The sequence below is a fragment of the Lycium barbarum genome, chromosome 12, assembly GCF_019175385.1.
Source record: "Lycium barbarum isolate Lr01 chromosome 12, ASM1917538v2, whole genome shotgun sequence".
NCBI lineage: Eukaryota > Viridiplantae > Streptophyta > Magnoliopsida > Solanales > Solanaceae > Lycium > Lycium barbarum.
In genome coordinates, this window is record NC_083348.1 from 92,928,355 (window position 1) to 92,947,137 (window position 18,783).

Consider the following 18,783-nt stretch of genomic DNA (forward strand, 5'->3'; position numbering starts at 1 on the left):
TGTCATAGTAAAATATGAAAGAATGATGAACACAAAGCAGAAACATTGGTGAAAACGATGAGCTGAAGGGGAATTAAAACCAGCTAATTTAGCATACAGCAAGCTGTTGATCATTGTGTGCAGCATTTGTTTATTACTAGGATGTTCTGAAACTTCTAAGCACATTGTTTTTGTCCTCTCTGCATGACAAAAGGATTCCCTAAATCCCTATCCTGGTCTTACATTGTTTCTGAGAAAGAAATAATTTTGTCTTCTCAGAAAAAAAGAAACACATGAGAATCTTCTAAACTGCCATCAACTTCTAAGTACTTCAACTGTTCGCAAAGTCCATATAGATTCTTGAATCCTTCCAGTTGGTAAGTATAATCAATGTCAACTTCTTGTGCCACGGGCAAGGACAGACTGGTTGAATCTGATAGGTAACAGGTTAGCTGTACCCGGAAGAAGTAGTCATTTCAGTAAGCTTTTCGTTTAACCTTAAACCAGTCCAAGAACTTTGCTGCTAATAGAATTGTTTCTTCTGGTACTCCAGTTATGACCCCTTCTGTAGTTGCTGAATCCTCTCAAGGTCAGTTCATCACCATTTGTACCTTTGAATTTCTGGGTGTCTGTTTAGTCTGGGTATGTCTACTGCCATGATGGAGAATTACTGTTTTCATTTTTCCTTTTGAAAGGGGTTTCTTACTTAACAAAGAAATGATAATATAGGCTTGCAGCAATTACCATTTAAACCAGACAACTATTGGGCATGGCGAGGATACAAAATTCATTATGTGGAGGAAGGAGAAGGGTTTCCAATTGTTCTGATTCATGGATTTGCTTCTTCCTCTTTTCATTGGAGGTAATTCTTTCTTTATGTTTGTATGACATTGAGTTTATAAGATTTAGCGGGCTTATTCACATCATAATAGCTAAGTTGACAAGGTGTTCACAAGATTTAGTGGGATCATTCGCATAATAGACGCTAAGATTGTAAATGTTACCATTGAACCTAGGACCTCATCTTTGGAGGAATTCATAGCAGTCCAGTGATCTGTTTAACATACATTTGTTCTCTAACAAAAATTGCAAAAAACAAAAACTCTTTGTTGTCACTCCAAAAATGGGATTATGCTATATTGATCTTTGTTCAGGAATTCCATTTTCTATGTGCTGTTCATGCATGGTGCATTGAGTTTTCTAAAGACACATAATATAGTAGTTGATGTATAGTCAAATTCATTTGGCACAGTACTATCTTTTCTGATCTCCAGAAACTATCTTTTTTCCTTTCTTAATTAGGTATAACATACACCAATTGGCTAAAAGATAGAAGGTTTATGCTGTGGATTTGCTAGGAATTGGCTGGAGCGAAAAGGCACGAATAGACTATGATGCCTTGATTTGGAGAGATCAGGTTGTCGACTTCTTAAAGGAGATAGTTAAAGAACCCTCTGTTTTAGTTGGGAAGTGACTTCTATCGTTTACCAACTTGTTATTGCAATGAATCTCCAAGATGCAATTAGCAGCTTTAATTGGTTTCAGTAATATATACGTTATACTAATGATCTTGTATTATTTTACAGTCTTGGAGGGTTTACTACTTTGTTAGCAGCAGCAGCACTGCTAGATCAAGTCAAGGGAGTTTCCTTATTAAATAGTGCAGGACGATTTGGGGATGACATTAGTACAACTGATAAAACTGAAGAGACAGCCTTGCATAAGTTCATTGTAATGCCAGTGGAAGAAAATTTTCAGCGTGTTGTTGTCAGATTGGCGTTCTGGCTAACCATGCGACCAGACCATATTGAAGCTCAGCTGAAGAGTTGTGTATGCTCCTTCCTAGCTAAATTTTCTTCTATGAACTTCTCAATAATGAACTTAAATTTTTGCTCACGAGTGCTCTTACCTTTTAGTTTGCACACATGTGTATCTTAACTCATATAATTAGTAAATAGTAGTAGCTGTTAGCTTTTCTTGCTCTCTTTCACAAAGATCACTTTAATCAATGCATCTCACTCTTGGAATGTTTATCTGACTCTCTAAAAGTGAAATTTGACAATCATGTTGGGATGGAACACTAATAGGAGGCTATTTTCTATAATATTGTTTATTTTACTTCAAATTTAATGGTTGATTGAACTGTCACAGAATGATATTTCTTTTTGCTATTGCACGATGCATCAGAAACAGATGGCTGGTTTCTGCATTTGCATTTCGTTTGTTATTTAGCCACTGCCACTGATAATCTTCAGGAACTATTATCAGACAGAAGAACTAACTTTCTTTATGTTTGTTGTTTTAAGGTCTATAAAAACCATTCAAATGTGGATGAAGACCTCATCAATTCAATTGTTAGGCCTGCAGCCGACCCATATGCATGGGAAGTTTATTACCGGTATGAACGCAGCTATAGCCTATAGGTTTTTGCCTCCTTTTGGCAGCTAAAAAACATAAATTTTATCTCGCTTGGAATATTATTATCTGCTTTATTAGTCTATAATCTTAATAGAAATCTTCCCGTCATTCATATTGAAGTCCTGGACTGTTTGACGAATTTTGTCTTTCGAACTTTAAAACTGAGATGGTTTGGACTTTTTCAGCATATGCCAAGAGAGTTTTGCAAATTTATCAAAGTTCAAAGACAATGTTGAGATACTAACATTTAGAAGTGTGCAAAAAAGTTTTACATCTTCTTTATCACATATATATACTTTTAAGTTCCTGATCAGCATGGACTAGCAGATGTAGGTTGTTTCTAATGTCAGTTTTATTGTCTTTCATTCATGCGAAAGTTCCAACTGCTGTTGTTGTATCAAAACTTTAGGTTAAGAAAGTTAATTAATGTTGTCTACTTTGCATTCTGCAGACTGGTAAAACAACTCATGTCAAACCCAACAAAGTATACACTTGACAGTGTGTTGAGCCAACTCTCTTGCCCATTGTTGTTGTTGTGGGGTGACCTAGACCCTTTGGTACTTCCTGATCATGATCGTACAAAGGCAAATAGAATTAAGGATTTCTACCCGAACACATCCCTTGTAAACTTGCAGGCAGGGCATTACCCCCAGGATGAAGTCCCAGAACAAGTGAATAAAGCTTTATTAGATTGGTTGTCAGCCTTGGATATATCAGCACATTCTCTGGAAGGAGCATCAGAAATTTAGCCTCGTTGCTAAGAAATGCAATGAGCTTTGTTTTTATTGTGTACAGCTCTCCAATATGAAATTTTAGTGATCCTACGAGATCAGATAATTAAAACTTGCTTCTTTTTTTTTTCCTTTTCCTGAATAAGATTGCATAGCAGCAGGTCGCTTTAAGACATTGAAGATTGGAGAGTTGATTAGACTGAGCTCTAGCGAAGATCACACTCAGTAAGCCATGAAATGATGAAAGACTGAAATTCTTCCTCTCTGGCAAACTTCTATATATGCTTCACGAAGTTCCTACTATACTGGTTCCCTTCCCACTACATAATGTACATCACAAAGAAAATAAGAATCGTGTCTTTTGATGAAAGATTGAACTTGGACTTTGATAGTTGGCTATTCAATGAATTTATTCTATCCAACAGGGCTCAAGCATTTCAAATTTCACGTATAGTTCTAAGTTCTAGTAAAAACACATTGATAGTGTAAAATTCTTCACACAACGGCGTAAGGCAGCAATAATTGAGATACTCAAATATTTTATGTAAGACTTGAATCTTTTGTTTACTCCAAGGAGACTGATATTAATTTTCTTATTTTTTGCAAACACATTTAATCTGAACAATTTTTTTTTTTTTATCCTTATAAGCATGATTTGGAGAGTCCACTTGATATAAAAATTGATTTTTAAAGGGAAGTAAGGGACGTACAAAATTCTTATCATTTTTTACTGAGTAAGAGCAATTTGAATCGATAGGGTCTTTCCAACCTTAACTAGAGATATCATGTTCGAGCTTTGAAAACGAAAAAAATCATTATAGGAAGTGATTCACCCGTTAATAGCTCTAGGCGTGACACAAAAGAAAAAGAGCAATTTGGATCCCTCAAGAGTATAATTTGCTTATACCATGTGAAAAACAAGAAATTATTTGCCTCTCTTTGCAAACATCATCAGGTTAGGAATATTAACCTTACTTGTTTCAGACGCTAAGCACTAAAGCTAAAGAAGCTCAGTTGTATAAAAGCCATTGCCCAATTCATTATTCCCAACAGTCCACCACACCAGTATAAATAACATCATCATCACATGTAAGCAGAAAACCACAACTCACAAAAAAGTTCCCATCCAATGGGAGCCTCAGTCAGACTACTCACTATTTCAAATCGCCACCATCTCCCCACTTCTCTCTTCCTCAAAAAACTCAATCACAAACCCCTTCCTTTATCACCATCTTCACTTCCATCTCCCTCAAAAATTCGCCCCAACATTTTCTTATCACATCGCAATCCATCCTACCCACTTTCAAAAACTCCCTTCACATCTCAATTCTTGAATCCCTTTATATCAAGCAATCGTTTTGCATCAGGAACCCAAGAAAGATTATTCGATTGGCATTTTGCTGATGACAATGAAAAGGGTAGTGAAATTGGGGTGACACCCAAAGAAGGACCAATTGTTACGGTTGTGATGTTGGGCTGGCTTGGGTCAGAGCCTAAGCATTTAAGGAGGTATATTGAGTTGTATAACTCTAAGGGTATTCATGCTGTAACGTTTGTTGCTTCTGTGAAAGATGTTCTTTCTTTTGACTTGGGCAAGAAATTAGAACAGAGGATTGCTGTGTTGGCAAATGAACTTGCTTTGTGGTTGTCGGAATCCGACGAGGATGGTCGTGAAAGGTGTTTGTTTTTTCACACGTTTAGCAATACTGGATGGCTTGCGTAGGTTTGGTTAATGGGACTTTGAATTTTGATTATGATAAGGTTGTTTGTTATTTTAGCTGTTTTATTTTTTGTTGGTATTTGTTTTTTGTGCAGTTATGGTGCTATTCTTGAGAATTTGAAAAACAGACAGGATTTGTTGGAAAAGATCAAAGGATGTGTTGTTGATTCAGGTGGTGATCCAGTTATAAGCCCCAAGGTTGTTTGATTCCCCTTCACCCTATTATCACTTCCTTTGGTCTGATGCTTTATAGGATAATATTGAGCTGCTTCTGATGCTGTGAATTTGTTTGAGTTTAAGTACTTTTTTCTCTAAATTGATTATTGTTTAGTAAAATGTAATTATGGCTTCATCATATTGTTGGAGTACCAGGCATGGGCGGAGGTAGGGTACCACAAGGGTTCATCCCAACTCCCTACATTGTATATACAAGTCAAAATTACTTTTTACGTTATTGAATCTCCTCAGTGAAAATCCTAGCTCCACCACTAGGACCAGGATGATTGACATGTACGAAGGGTTTTTGGACTTCAATGTTGTTTCCCTTTCATTGTATCAACATAGGTATAATAACTGAAACGATTTTACTCTCTGCTGCCAAAGAAATGACTTTTCTCGTTGGGAAATGTTTATTCCAAAATGGTCATTCTTTGCATTTTAGAGTTAATGGATTTCTTTGCACGAATTTCTGAAGTGTGTTTGCTCTGTCCCTTTATGTGTCTCTAGTTGCTGTCTCTGCATATGCGTTTTTCTAGTTTATTTCTACTATGGCAACTGCTGTTATGATACTGAGTAGTTTAATGCAAACAAAAAATGAGTACTAGCTGTTTTTTAAGACGGGGTTCATACCTTTCTTCACAATTTGACTAGCTTGTAGGAATGAATATCCTGAATACGTAAGGCATGTGCCGCACCTATCAAAAGTCATCGGTTTGGTGCTTGACACTATCTCCCAATAGAAAAACACACATTGATATTTATGTGGGCGATTCATTTCAATCACTGTTTTCTGCTATAACAATGAGATTTATATATGCGAATTTATAATAGTATCATTTGGCAGTAGGCCATTTAGCTTTTATCAGCTGTATATCGTCAGTTAATTTCATCTTTTATAGTTTAGTGTCTTAGACTTAGACTATGAGCTTTCACTTCCACAAGCATATTTTAATTTTCTGAGTGTGTTTATTTCATGTACTTCTGTACACTGGTGGAAATTCTAACATCAGCAACTTTATGCTTACATACCCCCCCCCCCCCCCCCCCCCCCGCGGGCCCTCACACACACACACACACCGAAAAAAAAAAAAAGAAGATAAAAGCAGTTGTCGAATTCTTTCTGTTTTCATGGAAGGAAATAAACAAGTAAAGATACCAGCTGACGTAGTATCTATGGAGGGTTTGATTTGATATGACGTTTTTCCTGTGTGTCAACTATCCTATCAATTGGTAGGAAGTGAATTGTTCTTACCAATTGGTAGCCACCGACTATTTTTCCTAGAATCATGAGTTTATTAAGCTGTACCTACTACCAATTTTGAAGAATTATGGAACAGAGGGGGAAAGGAAACTGGTTGGGTATGGGATGTGTTTCAAACTGTTGAAGGGCTTTAAAGCTATCCCATAAATTTCAATTGCTAGATGTTGGTTTCTATGATAACCTCTTGTGGAGGCACAGCAGGATGCAAATCTCTTTAAATGTTCTTTGATATTTCAGTGCTTCTCTTTGCCATTGAGGGTTTTATGTTGCCTTTAATGGAAGTTTTCTCACAACTTGGGGGAAATTCCACGCATAGATTGTGTGGCAATTGTTTTGTGGGGGAATTCTGTTTTTTTTTTATTATTATTATAATTTAAATTTTGGGAGACTCTTTGTTCTTCTCGGGCGCTTTTTCATTCTTTCTTATTAAAAATGCACGACATTATTTCCTGTCTGGTTGTACACTGTTGATTCTGATTCTACAAAATTGAGTAAGAGGAAAGTCGTTTACAGGTCTGGGCAGCAGGATTTACTGCAGCCATGCTGAAGAAGCGTAGCTCTTTTGCATATTCTTCAGAAGAAGCTGGAGAAGGAAATGAAGTGGGAAGTCCATTAACCTTAGGAAAAGTTCAAATGAAGGGAGCGATGTTGATGGAAATCCTTCTTTTTGCAGCACTTGAGAAACTCTTCTCGGTTCTTCTTAGTTTGCCTGACGTTAATGAGTAAGCACTTCAACATTTTATGGTTCTTTTTGTTACCTATCATTTAGTGGAAATAAGTCAGAGAATATGGTTTGCATTATTTAGCTTTTGATTAGAAGGTCAATTAAAAAAGTTTATAGCTGCTTCTAATTATTAGCTATTTCCAATTTACAGGCGGCTGACGAAGATACTTTCTGTCCTTGTTAACAACCAGCCTTCATGTCCTCAACTTTATCTTTACAGTACAGCTGACAGGGTGATTCCATTTCAGTCAGTTGAAACTTTTATTGAAGAGCAGAGGAAAAGTGGAAGAGAGGTTCACGCTTTCAACTTTGGCTCTTCTCCTCATGTAGATCATTACCGAACTTTCCCAGACAATTATGTATCTGTATTACAGAAATTTCTCCAAGAATGTATGCTCATACCAAACGAAGTGCACAAAGTGAAAAGCCAGCCACATCAATAGATCAAAGGATGTTGAGGGTGGTAAACCTTTCGTTGTAGTCATTATTGAACTGCTTTAACTGGGATGATGTATGTTAGGAGTTGCAAATTAGTCTTGTGTGAAGTGGCTTGTCAATTGCTACTCAGGCAATAACATTCTGCCTGCCTTTAAATTCATCCATCCTTGGATTTAATGTCTTTGTGAATGCAATTCATCTCAATGCAAGCGTCCAAATTCCACCGATCAGTTTTTCTTTTTTATGTTTCTTTTATTTACAATGTATCTTTTAGAAGTTGTCATGCAGCAAAAAATAATAATAACCATACAATGTATTAGCAATGATAAGTTTTATGCAAGTATAAAAAGGTAACTAAACACTGGATAACTAATGTTAAATTTTTTGCTAGTATAACACCTCATATGCAACAAACGAGTCCTAAGAGCAGACATTGAGTGCTCTTGATCCAACCACTCTTCTCCTCTTGCCCTCCACAATACCAGAATTAAACCTGTACTATGCTCTATTTCTCTTCTCTTACACATTCTTATAGTATGTTGTTTTGACTTCGGTGCATATACCAACACAATACCATAGACTTCATATGTCCTACTTATTTATTATTGAGTTTTACTTTTATATATATTGTAAAAAAAGAATTTTATACAATTAGATCACTTAAAAATTACAAGTAAGAATTAATAACAAACTCAAAATAGATAAAATTAAGAAAAGCCAATCTTAAGCACAAGATATTGAATCATATTATGGTTAATACTTCACGGATATAGGTCATAACAAGTTTGTATTTCTAAGAAGATAATCGTGTGAATTTAGAAATCTAGAGTCCTTCTTGATGTGAAACACACAAATGCATATAAAGGTAAGGTCAAAAAAATTCAGTTCCTTTTTGTATGACACAAAAATTTATCGACTACTTTTTAAGCCCTCAACCTCGAGCATGACATGGGGTCGGGGAAAAAAAAAGCATTAATCTTCGATTGAAATTAATTTTAATTTTTTTTTAAGAAAAAAAAATTAACGTGAATTTACTTTGGTGTTAAAATGAGTGGGACTTATTTAGCGACCTTTCCCACCTTTTCTTTCTTTTCAAATAACCTTTGTTTCTTCCTTAATGGGGTTATTAATTGAGTCACTAACCGCAAGCGACTTAAGCGGAAAAACTATTTAACGGCTACTTGTCACTTCTGCCTTGTGAAACTTTCAAATATTTGAAACTCCTGAGAATTCTATCCCATTCTCTTGCCAAACAGTTCCAAGAAGAAGGAGACAGGCACCATTATCATCATCATCATCTCAAAGAAGAACACAAAGCTCTTCGAAATTCGGTAATATCCCACTTCACTGAAATTTTCTTCTTGAATTCATTCTTTGTTTTCAAGAGGCTATTTTTATTTTTTACTTCTCGTTCTCTTGTTTCTTATTTCTTATTTTCTCTCTTCCTGTTTCATTAATGTTCTCGTGGTGTTGAATTTCATTTTCAATCAGAGTATTTCTTATCAAAATTGCCATCTAGGGTAGAAATCTTTTCTTGCATGCAGTTACTTCCTTTGTTCTCTTGTTTTCCTGGTCTGTTTATTAAGTTGTTCTTGATTATTTGCAGAATCTTCATTAACTGGAGTAAAGATGAACGATCTCATGACAAAATCGTTCTTAAGTTATGTTGAACTGAAAAAACAAGCCCATTTGGATCTTGAAACTGAAAGGGACTTAGAGATGGGCCAACTCAGCCGTACAGATGAAGAAAATCTTTCCAACTTCTTCCCTGAAATCCAGGCAGTGAAGGGTAACATTGAAGAGATTACTAATCTCTTGATTGATCTTCAAAAACTGAATGAAGAAACAAAAACTACTCATGGTCCGAAAATCCTTCGTGGCCTTAGAGACCGAATGGATTCTGATATGGTATCTGTCCTTCGCAAAGCCAAGATTGTCAAGGCAAAACTTGAAGCACTTGACAAATCAAATGTTGCTAATCGGAAACTATCAATGGCGTATGCAGAAGGGACTGTTGTTGATCGAACGAGAGTTAACATGACTAATGGATTGAGGATCAAGCTAAGGGATATCATGAATGATTTTCAGGCTTTGAGGGAAAAAATCTTATCAGATTACAAAGACTGCCTTAAAAGAAGATATTTTAATGACACAGGTAACGAGCCAACAGAGGAAGTGATTGAGAAGATGGTGTCGGAAGGAAGTGGGAAAGTTGAAATATTTTCAGAAAAAGGAGAGATGAATCTTGAGGACAAAGATAGGCATGAGGCTGTAATGGACATAAAAAGGAGCCTGGATAAACTTCATCAAGTTTTTCTTGATATGGCTGTTCTAGTTGAGACTCAAAGTGAACATATTGATGACATTGAGCATAATGTGGCCATTGCTGGAAGCTTCATCAGTGGTGGAACCAACAGTCTTTTCTATGCTAAGCAGCACCAGAAGAAGGGAAGGACATGGTTATGTTGGGTATGGGCTGTGGTGTTGATCATTACGATTGTCTGCTTAATTGCTACTTTGATCTCTTGATAATATTTTCTACTAGACTTGGAAACACAATGTAATTTGGTTTTAGGATTAGGTTAGTTCCTCTCATTTGGCCCTTTTGAGCTCGATGATATTTTTCATTCTTAAGAGATAGTTGGAAATGTTGTGAATGCAACAATCATGATGTACGATTCATTTCATATTGAATCAAAAAAAGGAACTAGCATTTCTTTTCATTTTACCTAGTACTTTTTCCCCTTAGATCAATAAAACTTGGAGAATTCAACTCATGTGTTTTGCAGCTTCATCTCATAACTACTTGTTACAGTATCATTTATCTTTGTACAATGAGGATTTCGCAAATACAGAGGAAATCGAAGGAAGAGAACAGAGGAAAGAATATGAAAATATCAGTTGAACACTCTAATTGCCATGAAATTGCATGTCATGCAAGATACAACATTATTTCTTTTTATTTTGTATTGCCATTCTCCAGCTTTGTCTCGAGTTGAGTCTTTTAAATTGAAAAGCAGGGAAAATGTCTCCAAAAAGTTGATTTCTCTGCCTGGCCATCTTTAAGCAACAGTTAGATGTTGTACAGCCGTCCAAGATTGCTCTGGTTCCAGCTGAACTTGTCCAATCTGATATGAACGAGGGAAAACATACACACACACACACAAAAAAAAATAAAAAATATATATATATATATATTAGGTAGAGCTTTTGAATCCTTTCAACCATAAATAAGAGGAAAGATCACACAATTGGATAGGCAACAGGTTACTTATTTGCAATTCGATCAAATGTATGAAGAAATCACATGCAGCACCTCAAAGGAAACGGGACACAGAAATCTAGTTACACACGCCAATTGAGAAATACAGAGAGATCCTATAAGTACCTTGGCATTTTCAACGCAAACAAAATCTTTATAGCTTTGTTCCATGGTCAGATGAGGGTTCCATACAACAGCATCAGACCAACTGCACGTATAAAACACAAGTGACATAGTATATTAGAAAACTAAGGGAGCTAGTTAGTTCTTTAATAAACTCCATGACAGCAAGATGGCTGGGAATTAGCAACTCACTTGCTGTTTTTGATAGATATCTTATCACCCAAACCATTATCTAGTTGTAACTCATTAGGTGCATCAAGATAAACACAGTCCACAAATCCTGGAAATGTCACCACATCCCTGAGACAGATAAAATTATCAGAATGAGGATTAGGTCCTGCAGAATGCATCCATTACGCTGAGAGAATATCATAAAGTAAGCATAGAATGTTTGCTATGGAAGCCCTTGAGAGAATATTGTTACGTCCCGTATTTTTATACATTGGGACAACCCGGATTAACTATGATAATTTAAGGCCAAGGTTATTCCGGGATTTGAAGTCGGGACTTTTGACCATTTGATTTTATTCGGAGACATAAGTTATATATGAAATTGTTGGTATTTGAACACTTAGGAGAAATTGGGACCACAATTCATAAAATTGGAATTTAAAATGTGGTGCAAATGCCTTGGTGGCCGTGTGAATTAAAAAGGGGTCCCACACATTGTGTGGCCAATTTTAATTGGTCCAACACATTGTGTGGGCCAAAGTCACTAAGAGATATTTTGGTATACTTTTAAAAGATGAAGACCAAGTCTTCTTTTATCATTTGGCTCATTTTAACACTTAGAAAATAAAAGAGAGAGAGAGAGCACCAAGCCATGGAGGCTCTCGGCTGAACCAAGGGAAAACCAACCCCATTTTTAACTTCCCTAAAAATTATTTCCTTGGTGTTAACCCACTATATTGAGGTCCCTAAGTAGCGTGGAAGAGTTGTTTGGGTCATCCAACCATTAGTTGTACCCATTTGCAAACCCTAGCTATTTGGTGGATTGAAGAAGAGAGGTATGTCTTGCTCTTGTTTTTGTGTTGTGAACGTTTATTTCATGTTGTAGTATGCTAATATGGAAGAAAATCATGAAATATAGAATGTTGAAGTTGGGTCTTGTGTTTGGTATGTGGGCCGTGTGGGGTGTATGTGTGTGTTGTGGGATTGAGTTGATAAATTGATTCCTTGTAGCTTGTTATTTGTTGTAGAGTGGAGAAGAGAACACAAATCGTCAATATATGTATACATGGATGTAATGTAGCCGTGTGTAGCCTTAAATGTTTGGCAAAGAATGAATTTATATCGCTTAGCGTCGTAATGGTTATTGTGATGACTTGGAGGTTGGAAATGAGAATTTAATGTCCCAAATTGACATAGTAAGCGTTGCGGACTGATTTGGGGAACTTTGTGTATTGAATGAAATTCGTATATATAAGAATCATTAACATATGTATATGTGTGGTGTGGACGAATGTGAGTTTTATAATGTGTCGAAGATCGCATTACTACCGCTTAGTATTTTAGTTGTCGTCGTCATGAATTCTAGTCTTGAAATGAACATTTGATGACTTATGATTGATGTGAGATTGTGCGGGCTGTTTTGAGGCTTATCGTGCGTTGATGTAATTGGTATATTATATGAGAATAACATCGTTATATTGTGAATTGTTGAGACAAAACATGACTTGAAATTGAGGAAAAATTAAAAGAGGGCTGCTCTCGGTTAGGGGGCTGGTTTCGGCCAGCTTGGAGAAAAAAATGTTGGATCGTTGGAAAAATTATGTAAATGGTTTAGAAGTCCTCTAATATTGTGGGAAAGGATTCGGGTTAGTAATCGAATGTACGAGCGATAATGTGGCTTGAATGTAAACCGTTGAAACGAATATTTGGAAAGTTGATTGAAAGATGTAAAAGAGAGCTATTAATGTTGTTTTGCCTTTCAAATTGATTATTGATGTTGCTAGGTTGGTTATTGTGGTTGTTGTTGTTGTTATTTTGAGCGAGATAAATTCTCGGGATGACCTATTTACAGGGGAAGTGCTGCCGAATTTTCTGTAGAATTTAATGATTAGTTTGGAATGAATGGCCTTAGTGCCCTTAGCTAATGTTTGGTATTCGTGGCGTAATTGTAGACCTTGGGGAGCCCGAGGCGTAAATTCGGGTTAGCTTTAGATTGGCTATCTTGGAAGTGCGTTCGAGGTATGTAAGGCAACTTCCTTTCTTTTTGGCATGTCTTAGTTTTTATAGGCTAAATTAGAGCCTCAAGGAAACTTTCAAATCCGAAATCCGAGCATGTTATGATCCGTATATGTTCTTTGGCACTCTTATGTATGATCTGATGAAATATGAACCTTTATGTATTTGAAAAATCGCTTTTCGAACTTTGCGCAAAAAGGTTTCCCTTTAAGGAACTTCGAAATATCCGAATGCCATATCTTTCACATAAATGCTCGGATTGCTCCAATATATTTTTATAAAAGTTTGCATTACGTATAACGAGTATGTTTTCCATAAGCAGGCCCGACTTGGGTAAATTCCCATCCGTGGGTCCCGCGACTTCCTTTTATGAAATTCGGGAGATTTTGAAAGAATATGTTAAGACTATTATTCAATTTTCAAATATGATCGTTTTGCTTATGTTTGAATTTATGATATTGATTTTATGCATATGACTACTCAAGACTCTATTCGTGCATTTTGTTATTCCCTTCGCCGAGTCCCGGGCCGGTTCTGTTATCGTGCGCGCTTTGATATACTCCGGAGTTATGCTGTGTTATGGTTCTCCGAGCTACTCGCTAATGAGGGTCGGGTTCCACTTATGTTTGGTGATGTGTTGTATATGGCGTTATGTTGTGATGTGATATGTGACGGGGGTACGGAGATTTAAGACTTTCTGGTGTTATGCTGTGTTATGGCGCCATCGACGGGCGGGCGACCATATTCTTCTGTACCCTATGCATGACTTGCATATTTTTGACAGTAAACAAATTTTGATATGTTGGATTTGCACTTATGTTTGATACTTCCTTTTTGTTTATGTCTCAGATTTGCTTTCTGTACATTCTGCTTTGCATACTCAGTACATATTTCGTACTGACCCCCCTTTCTTCGGGGGCTGCGTTTCATGCCCGCAGGTACCGACGCACAGTTTGGTGATCCACCGCTTTAGGACACCCCTTTTGCTGTTGGAGTGCTCTTCTCCTTTCAGAGCATACCTTTTGGTATATCTTTTGTTCGCTATGTTTGTATATATTCGTTCAGGGGTACGGCGGGGCCCTGTCCCGCCATATGATTCGTTTGGTCTGTTTAGAGGTCTGTAGACTTATTTGTGGGTGTGTGTGCCTACTTCTGTACAACTGTGTCCATATGATCTCTTTCGTTATGGCAGCCTTGTCGGCGTGCATTTTGTATATGTTTTTGGGCCGTTGTGCCTTTTGATAGCTTTGTCGGCTTTTGATATAATTGACAGCCTTGTCGGCTTTTGACGTATTTGATAGCCTTGTCGGCTCTTCGATATATGTATATGTATATATTCGTGTTGAGACGGCATATAGCATTTTTGCCGCATATACTATTTGGATGTGATTCGATATGTACAGGTATGTCAGGGTGCCCAAGTAGGGCACTAGTCACGGCCTACGGGATTGGGTCGTGACAAATATGACCAATATGCATGTACAAGTATCGTGTAATTTTATAAATGTCCTTGATGACAAATTGATGCTAAAGTACAAGTACTGCAGAATTCTAAAAACCCGAATTGGTTTTAGGCAATATGTGAGTTTTGTATGTGCATCTGTGATTACTGTGGTTTACCATTAAGAAGAGTATTTTTTTTTTTTTGGGGGGGGGGGGGGGGGGGTAGGGGGGTGGGGGGAGAATGGAGAAGGGGGTTACAATGTGGAGATCCGAACCCTCACCAACAAGGTGAAAGTTCAGGTAGCCAACCAACTGAGCTACTAAGATCCCTACCATTAAGAAGAGTATTAACCTGGCTTGTGGTGGTAAAAATAATAAAAGCCAACCAGACTATTTCTCGGAGAAACATACGCTCACAGAGTGTAAGTTCTTATTAGCAGTCATGAATTCTTTAAGATAATAATTAATAAGTATATTATGGTAGAAGAGAATGAAGCTTTCTTGATCTATTATTCTGACACTGACCTTTCCTCCTTTCCCTCCACAGGATTTGTGGGATCAGGAACTTTGTTTAGAGTTTTGCAACCTTTTAAGCCACTAACTGCTGCACCTGTTACAGAAGCCTGGAGAAGAAAATTTTAGATAGATAAAGAATATGAAATTCTAAGGGAATGATCAATCACCCCTGGAGCCAAAAAGCTTGAGGGTAAAAGAAAGAAAAGAGAGGCTTGTTTGACTTGAAGAGGGAGACAGCAAAGCAGGATTATTTAGTATCTGACGTATTATTAATTCCGTAGGGAGAAAAAATATCATATTATTCCATTTCCCGAAGATATAATTTGACGGGCCTTGAATTCCTGATAAAGTTTAAAACTTTCAGGAGACGCACCCCAACTAGAATTTCTACTCGTAAGTTGCCAGAGAATACTTACGTGGAAGTAAGTATGAAGAGCAGTAGTGAATGAAAATGGTTTGTTGTCAGTATTTTTAACTGTGAATTCCGTTGAAAGGGTCTTCTTATCAAGAGTGATCTGCAAGCAATTGCAAAAACGCGAAGTTAGAAGTTTTATCATGTATCACGCTTGACCAAAAGAATCTTTGTATAGACATCTATCAAATCAAATAGGTATCACACCAAAGTATGTAAATGAGAATCCTTTATCAAATTCCTTTACAACAAAAGGTCACATACCAATTATAGGGCTTGGATTTGAGAGTTGTGGCCCCATAAATGTAGGGAAGATGGTAATATAACTTCCCGGGTGGGGGGGGGGGGGGGGGTTGTGCTTAGCACATTCTATGTAGTTACTTTAAAATAATTACAAATTAACATAGGCAAACATCATTTGGAAATGCAAAGGTAGCACATTTCCCCCACAGCTCTGCCATTAGCTTTCACCCTTCTGTATACTCAAGCAGGTTTCAATTTAGCTGTCTGTGACTGGCTAATTAGCTACAGAAATGATCTAGGAATATAAGGATAAACAACATGAAAATTTTGGTTGGTAAAGTGAAAGATGCTAAATAACTACTACTTGAACCTTGTAAAGAGCATGGAAACTATAGTCCCACATCGCACGGCTGTAAGGGCCATCCTTTAGCTCCAGAGTAACAGTAGGTTTCTCTTCCACATTTTCAGAGCTAACAAGAGACCAATTCATGTTCCTTCCAAATCCGTGCTGTCAACCAGATGAGCAAATTTAAGAGTCAAAACCAGCATTCAGAAACTGATCAGATAGCATGAAATATTGAAGAATAAGTTATGATACTGCATGACACAATTACCAATAGAACTCTAAGTGGAGCTTTAACTATATTTCTAGCATCTAGCTAAGGCCTAGAGTGCATTCGCAGCAGAAACTGACACTTGATGCTTTTGTAAAAGAGTAGCTTCTTCATTAAGAAATGCTAGCACTGTAACTTTAAGAAGTCTAGACTATATACATCGAGAAATTTGAAGTAATTTACCTGCTGGATTGGGCCAGGTCCAAATTGTGGGAAACAATGTGGTATTCCTCCACTGTACAATGTATAATAGTCAGTAAGGAAGGTGACATAGCCTCTTTAGTTATTTAGAATTTCAATTTTAAATGTACAGATAGTAAAAAATTGATGATACTGCAGCTTCAACAAAAGTAAAGAAAAATGCTTCTAGTCTGGTGAATTGCTCATCATAAACGTGCTTCACTGTGTTGACGAAGAAGAAAACTTTAGCCATTTAAAAGAGTCCATATAATTGGGAGATGTGAACTTGAAAACTGGCTGCTGACCTGATTGGTTTCTGACCATTGAATACAGCATCTGGTCGAACAAAAAGTAGATCTTTACTGTCTACTTTCCAAGATGTGACACAAGCTCCAAATAGATATAGCTCTGCCTCACTGCAAATAAGGAAAAGAAAAAGTCTCGATTTCCAGCCAATCAACCACATAAACCAGCTTTTCAATGACGGTAAACAGAAGATTTTTGTTGTGCCTATTTGATATCTCTACAAAGGTACAGACCCCGTGTTTTGGACTTGTGGTGAAGCTAAAGGAAGTAAACATTACTGCATTACTCAACAAAATAATATTGCTACAGGAATGACTAATAGAGATCCATTCTTATAACTGGTAAACAGCCGATAGCATCACTAGATATCACTTTTCTTTGACATCTGCCATTATTTAGAACTAATTTTTGGAACAGATTGTGGTCAGTTCAACATGAAGAACTTTGAAGATCTTATCCCACACTTGTCATTACATTGTTTTTTCCTTATCCCTCTTACTGATAATATTTAATCCTTCAAGATTAGATCTTTTCTTCCAGGTTCAGAATCAAACTGCCGATTTCTTTTGCCGCAACTATTTCTTACAATCTTACTTGTTAGCCAACAAATTTACCATCATAGCTCCAGAATCCGCAATTAAAGTAACATAAATTATGTACCACTAAGCTAAATACTAAGAATGTACCTTCCATGAGGAGAAGTCAAAACGACCTTGGGTAAATTCCCTAACCCTTCAGTAGATTTCACACTTGCAAATGCCATCCCTGAGTATCTGTAACCAACCGCAACACGTCAATTCAACCAATTTCTCATCAAAACACAAACACCCCACTTAAAAAGATTGCATTTTTCAAGACTTACAAAGCAGAAAAAGATTGTGTTTTTGAAGAATGAATCACTATCTGGGGAGCAGAAAATTAATTGATAAATGGGTGAAATGAAAGAAGAAAATGATTAAGACATACCCAAAAACTATAATTAAAATCAAAAATGGAATTTGATAGAGATATGAAAAATGAAGGTGAAACTCACCGGTTGACTCGCCGAATTTTTGAGGAGGTTAAAGGAGAACAAGACCAAGTCATAGAAAGTGCTGCCATCTTCTTTTTTATGGCAAAATTACAAGGGATTTGCAGAAAGTAAGTTGTCTTTTTTGTATTCAACTGAAAAATTGTTCTGTTTTTATGTCTGTGGGCAGTTCCATGTTGTCCACTGAACTAGTTTAACTGGATATCGTGTCTATTCCATAAGTTCGAATATTCCTTTTTTCTTTTTTCCTTTTCCTTTTATAGTTTTGTATGTTTATTGAAGAAATTCCTGCACCCTACTACTATATGAGGGCATGAGATTGAGATCTTAAAATTGCACCTATAAGTAGCAATATAATTTATGGCGATTCACAAGTAGCAAAATAAAATAACCATATTTTTTTAAACCATTTCTTTTATAATTGAATAAGTATTTGTTTAGTTTGGTGTAATGATTTTCCCATTTTAATGAGTTTAGGATAGAGTGATATTTTCTTTAAGATTTGATGATACTTCCAAGTCCCAAACATAAACAATTTTTATAAGTCCAACTATGTACAATTTTTCAAAAGCCAAAGTCAAAACTAATTCTCCCAAAACCAAACATAAATCAAATCCCAAACCCATTAAATGCCACCTAGGAAATTAAAATGTCCTTTTCTGCTGATGTTCTATTAAAAAGTATGTAGCTAGGATGTTGGTTTTCTTGCAGTATAGAAAATTTCTTCAAAGTGTTTTCTTGGTTTTGTCGCCGTCTTGGCATTTTCTTACATGGGATGGGATGATTGAACTATTTTAGGATTTTTCGTTAGCCATTGGATTCCAGGTGCTTAACTAGATTAATTCAGGTTTGCTATAGTTGATAAATCTAAAAGGCAGCTCAGTGTACGAAGCATTTTGCGTTCACGCAGGCTCTATCTTGTGAAGGTGTGATGTAGGTAGTGTATCCTGACGCATCGGACCTGTAATCTATAGGTC

At 36.6% G+C, this 18,783-nt stretch overlaps 4 protein-coding genes and 1 long non-coding RNA gene across 6 annotated transcripts; 4 read left to right on the forward strand and 1 right to left on the reverse strand.

The window, feature by feature from the left end:
* Window positions 1–369: 369 nt before the first annotated feature.
* LOC132624659 (pheophytinase, chloroplastic-like) lies at window positions 370–3,240 on the forward strand. The gene is made up of 6 exons (XM_060339402.1): window positions 370–405; window positions 487–568; window positions 709–841; window positions 1,530–1,809; window positions 2,286–2,377; window positions 2,849–3,240. Exons 1-6 carry the CDS (start codon window positions 370–372, stop codon window positions 3,144–3,146), a joined length of 921 nt encoding a protein of 306 aa, XP_060195385.1. The 3' UTR covers window positions 3,147–3,240.
* Window positions 3,241–4,161: 921 nt separating this feature from the next.
* Window positions 4,162–7,717, forward strand: LOC132622616 (uncharacterized). Of its 2 annotated transcripts, none has more exons than XM_060337245.1 (4): window positions 4,162–4,805; window positions 4,944–5,046; window positions 6,842–7,050; window positions 7,204–7,717. In XM_060337245.1, the coding sequence occupies exons 1-4, from the start codon at window positions 4,258–4,260 to the stop codon at window positions 7,493–7,495; spliced, it is 1,152 nt and encodes a 383-aa protein (XP_060193228.1). In that variant the 5' UTR covers window positions 4,162–4,257; the 3' UTR covers window positions 7,496–7,717. The 2 variants fall into 2 exon arrangements, with proteins under 2 accessions (XP_060193228.1, XP_060193227.1); XM_060337244.1 differs by having other exon boundaries at window positions 4,163–4,847.
* Window positions 7,718–9,114: 1,397 nt separating this feature from the next.
* Window positions 9,115–10,121, forward strand: LOC132622341 (syntaxin-112). The gene has a single exon (XM_060336946.1). The coding sequence runs from the start codon at window positions 9,120–9,122 to the stop codon at window positions 10,017–10,019; it is 900 nt and encodes a 299-aa protein (XP_060192929.1). The 5' UTR covers window positions 9,115–9,119; the 3' UTR covers window positions 10,020–10,121.
* A 129-nt stretch (window positions 10,122–10,250) lies between these two features.
* Window positions 10,251–18,031, reverse strand: LOC132622340 (putative glucose-6-phosphate 1-epimerase). The gene is made up of 10 exons (XM_060336945.1): window positions 17,810–18,031; window positions 17,463–17,549; window positions 16,776–16,886; window positions 16,474–16,525; window positions 16,047–16,184; window positions 15,438–15,536; window positions 15,031–15,128; window positions 11,068–11,175; window positions 10,879–10,960; window positions 10,251–10,618 (listed from the first exon to the last, which is right to left on the reverse strand). Exons 1-10 carry the CDS (start codon window positions 17,875–17,877, stop codon window positions 10,553–10,555), a joined length of 909 nt encoding a protein of 302 aa, XP_060192928.1. The 5' UTR covers window positions 17,878–18,031; the 3' UTR covers window positions 10,251–10,552.
* On the forward strand, window positions 11,182–14,824 carry LOC132622342 (uncharacterized). The gene is made up of 3 exons (XR_009575865.1): window positions 11,182–11,882; window positions 12,999–13,065; window positions 14,001–14,824. It is a non-coding gene; the product is annotated as an uncharacterized LOC132622342 (long non-coding RNA).
* Window positions 18,032–18,783: the final 752 nt, after the last annotated feature.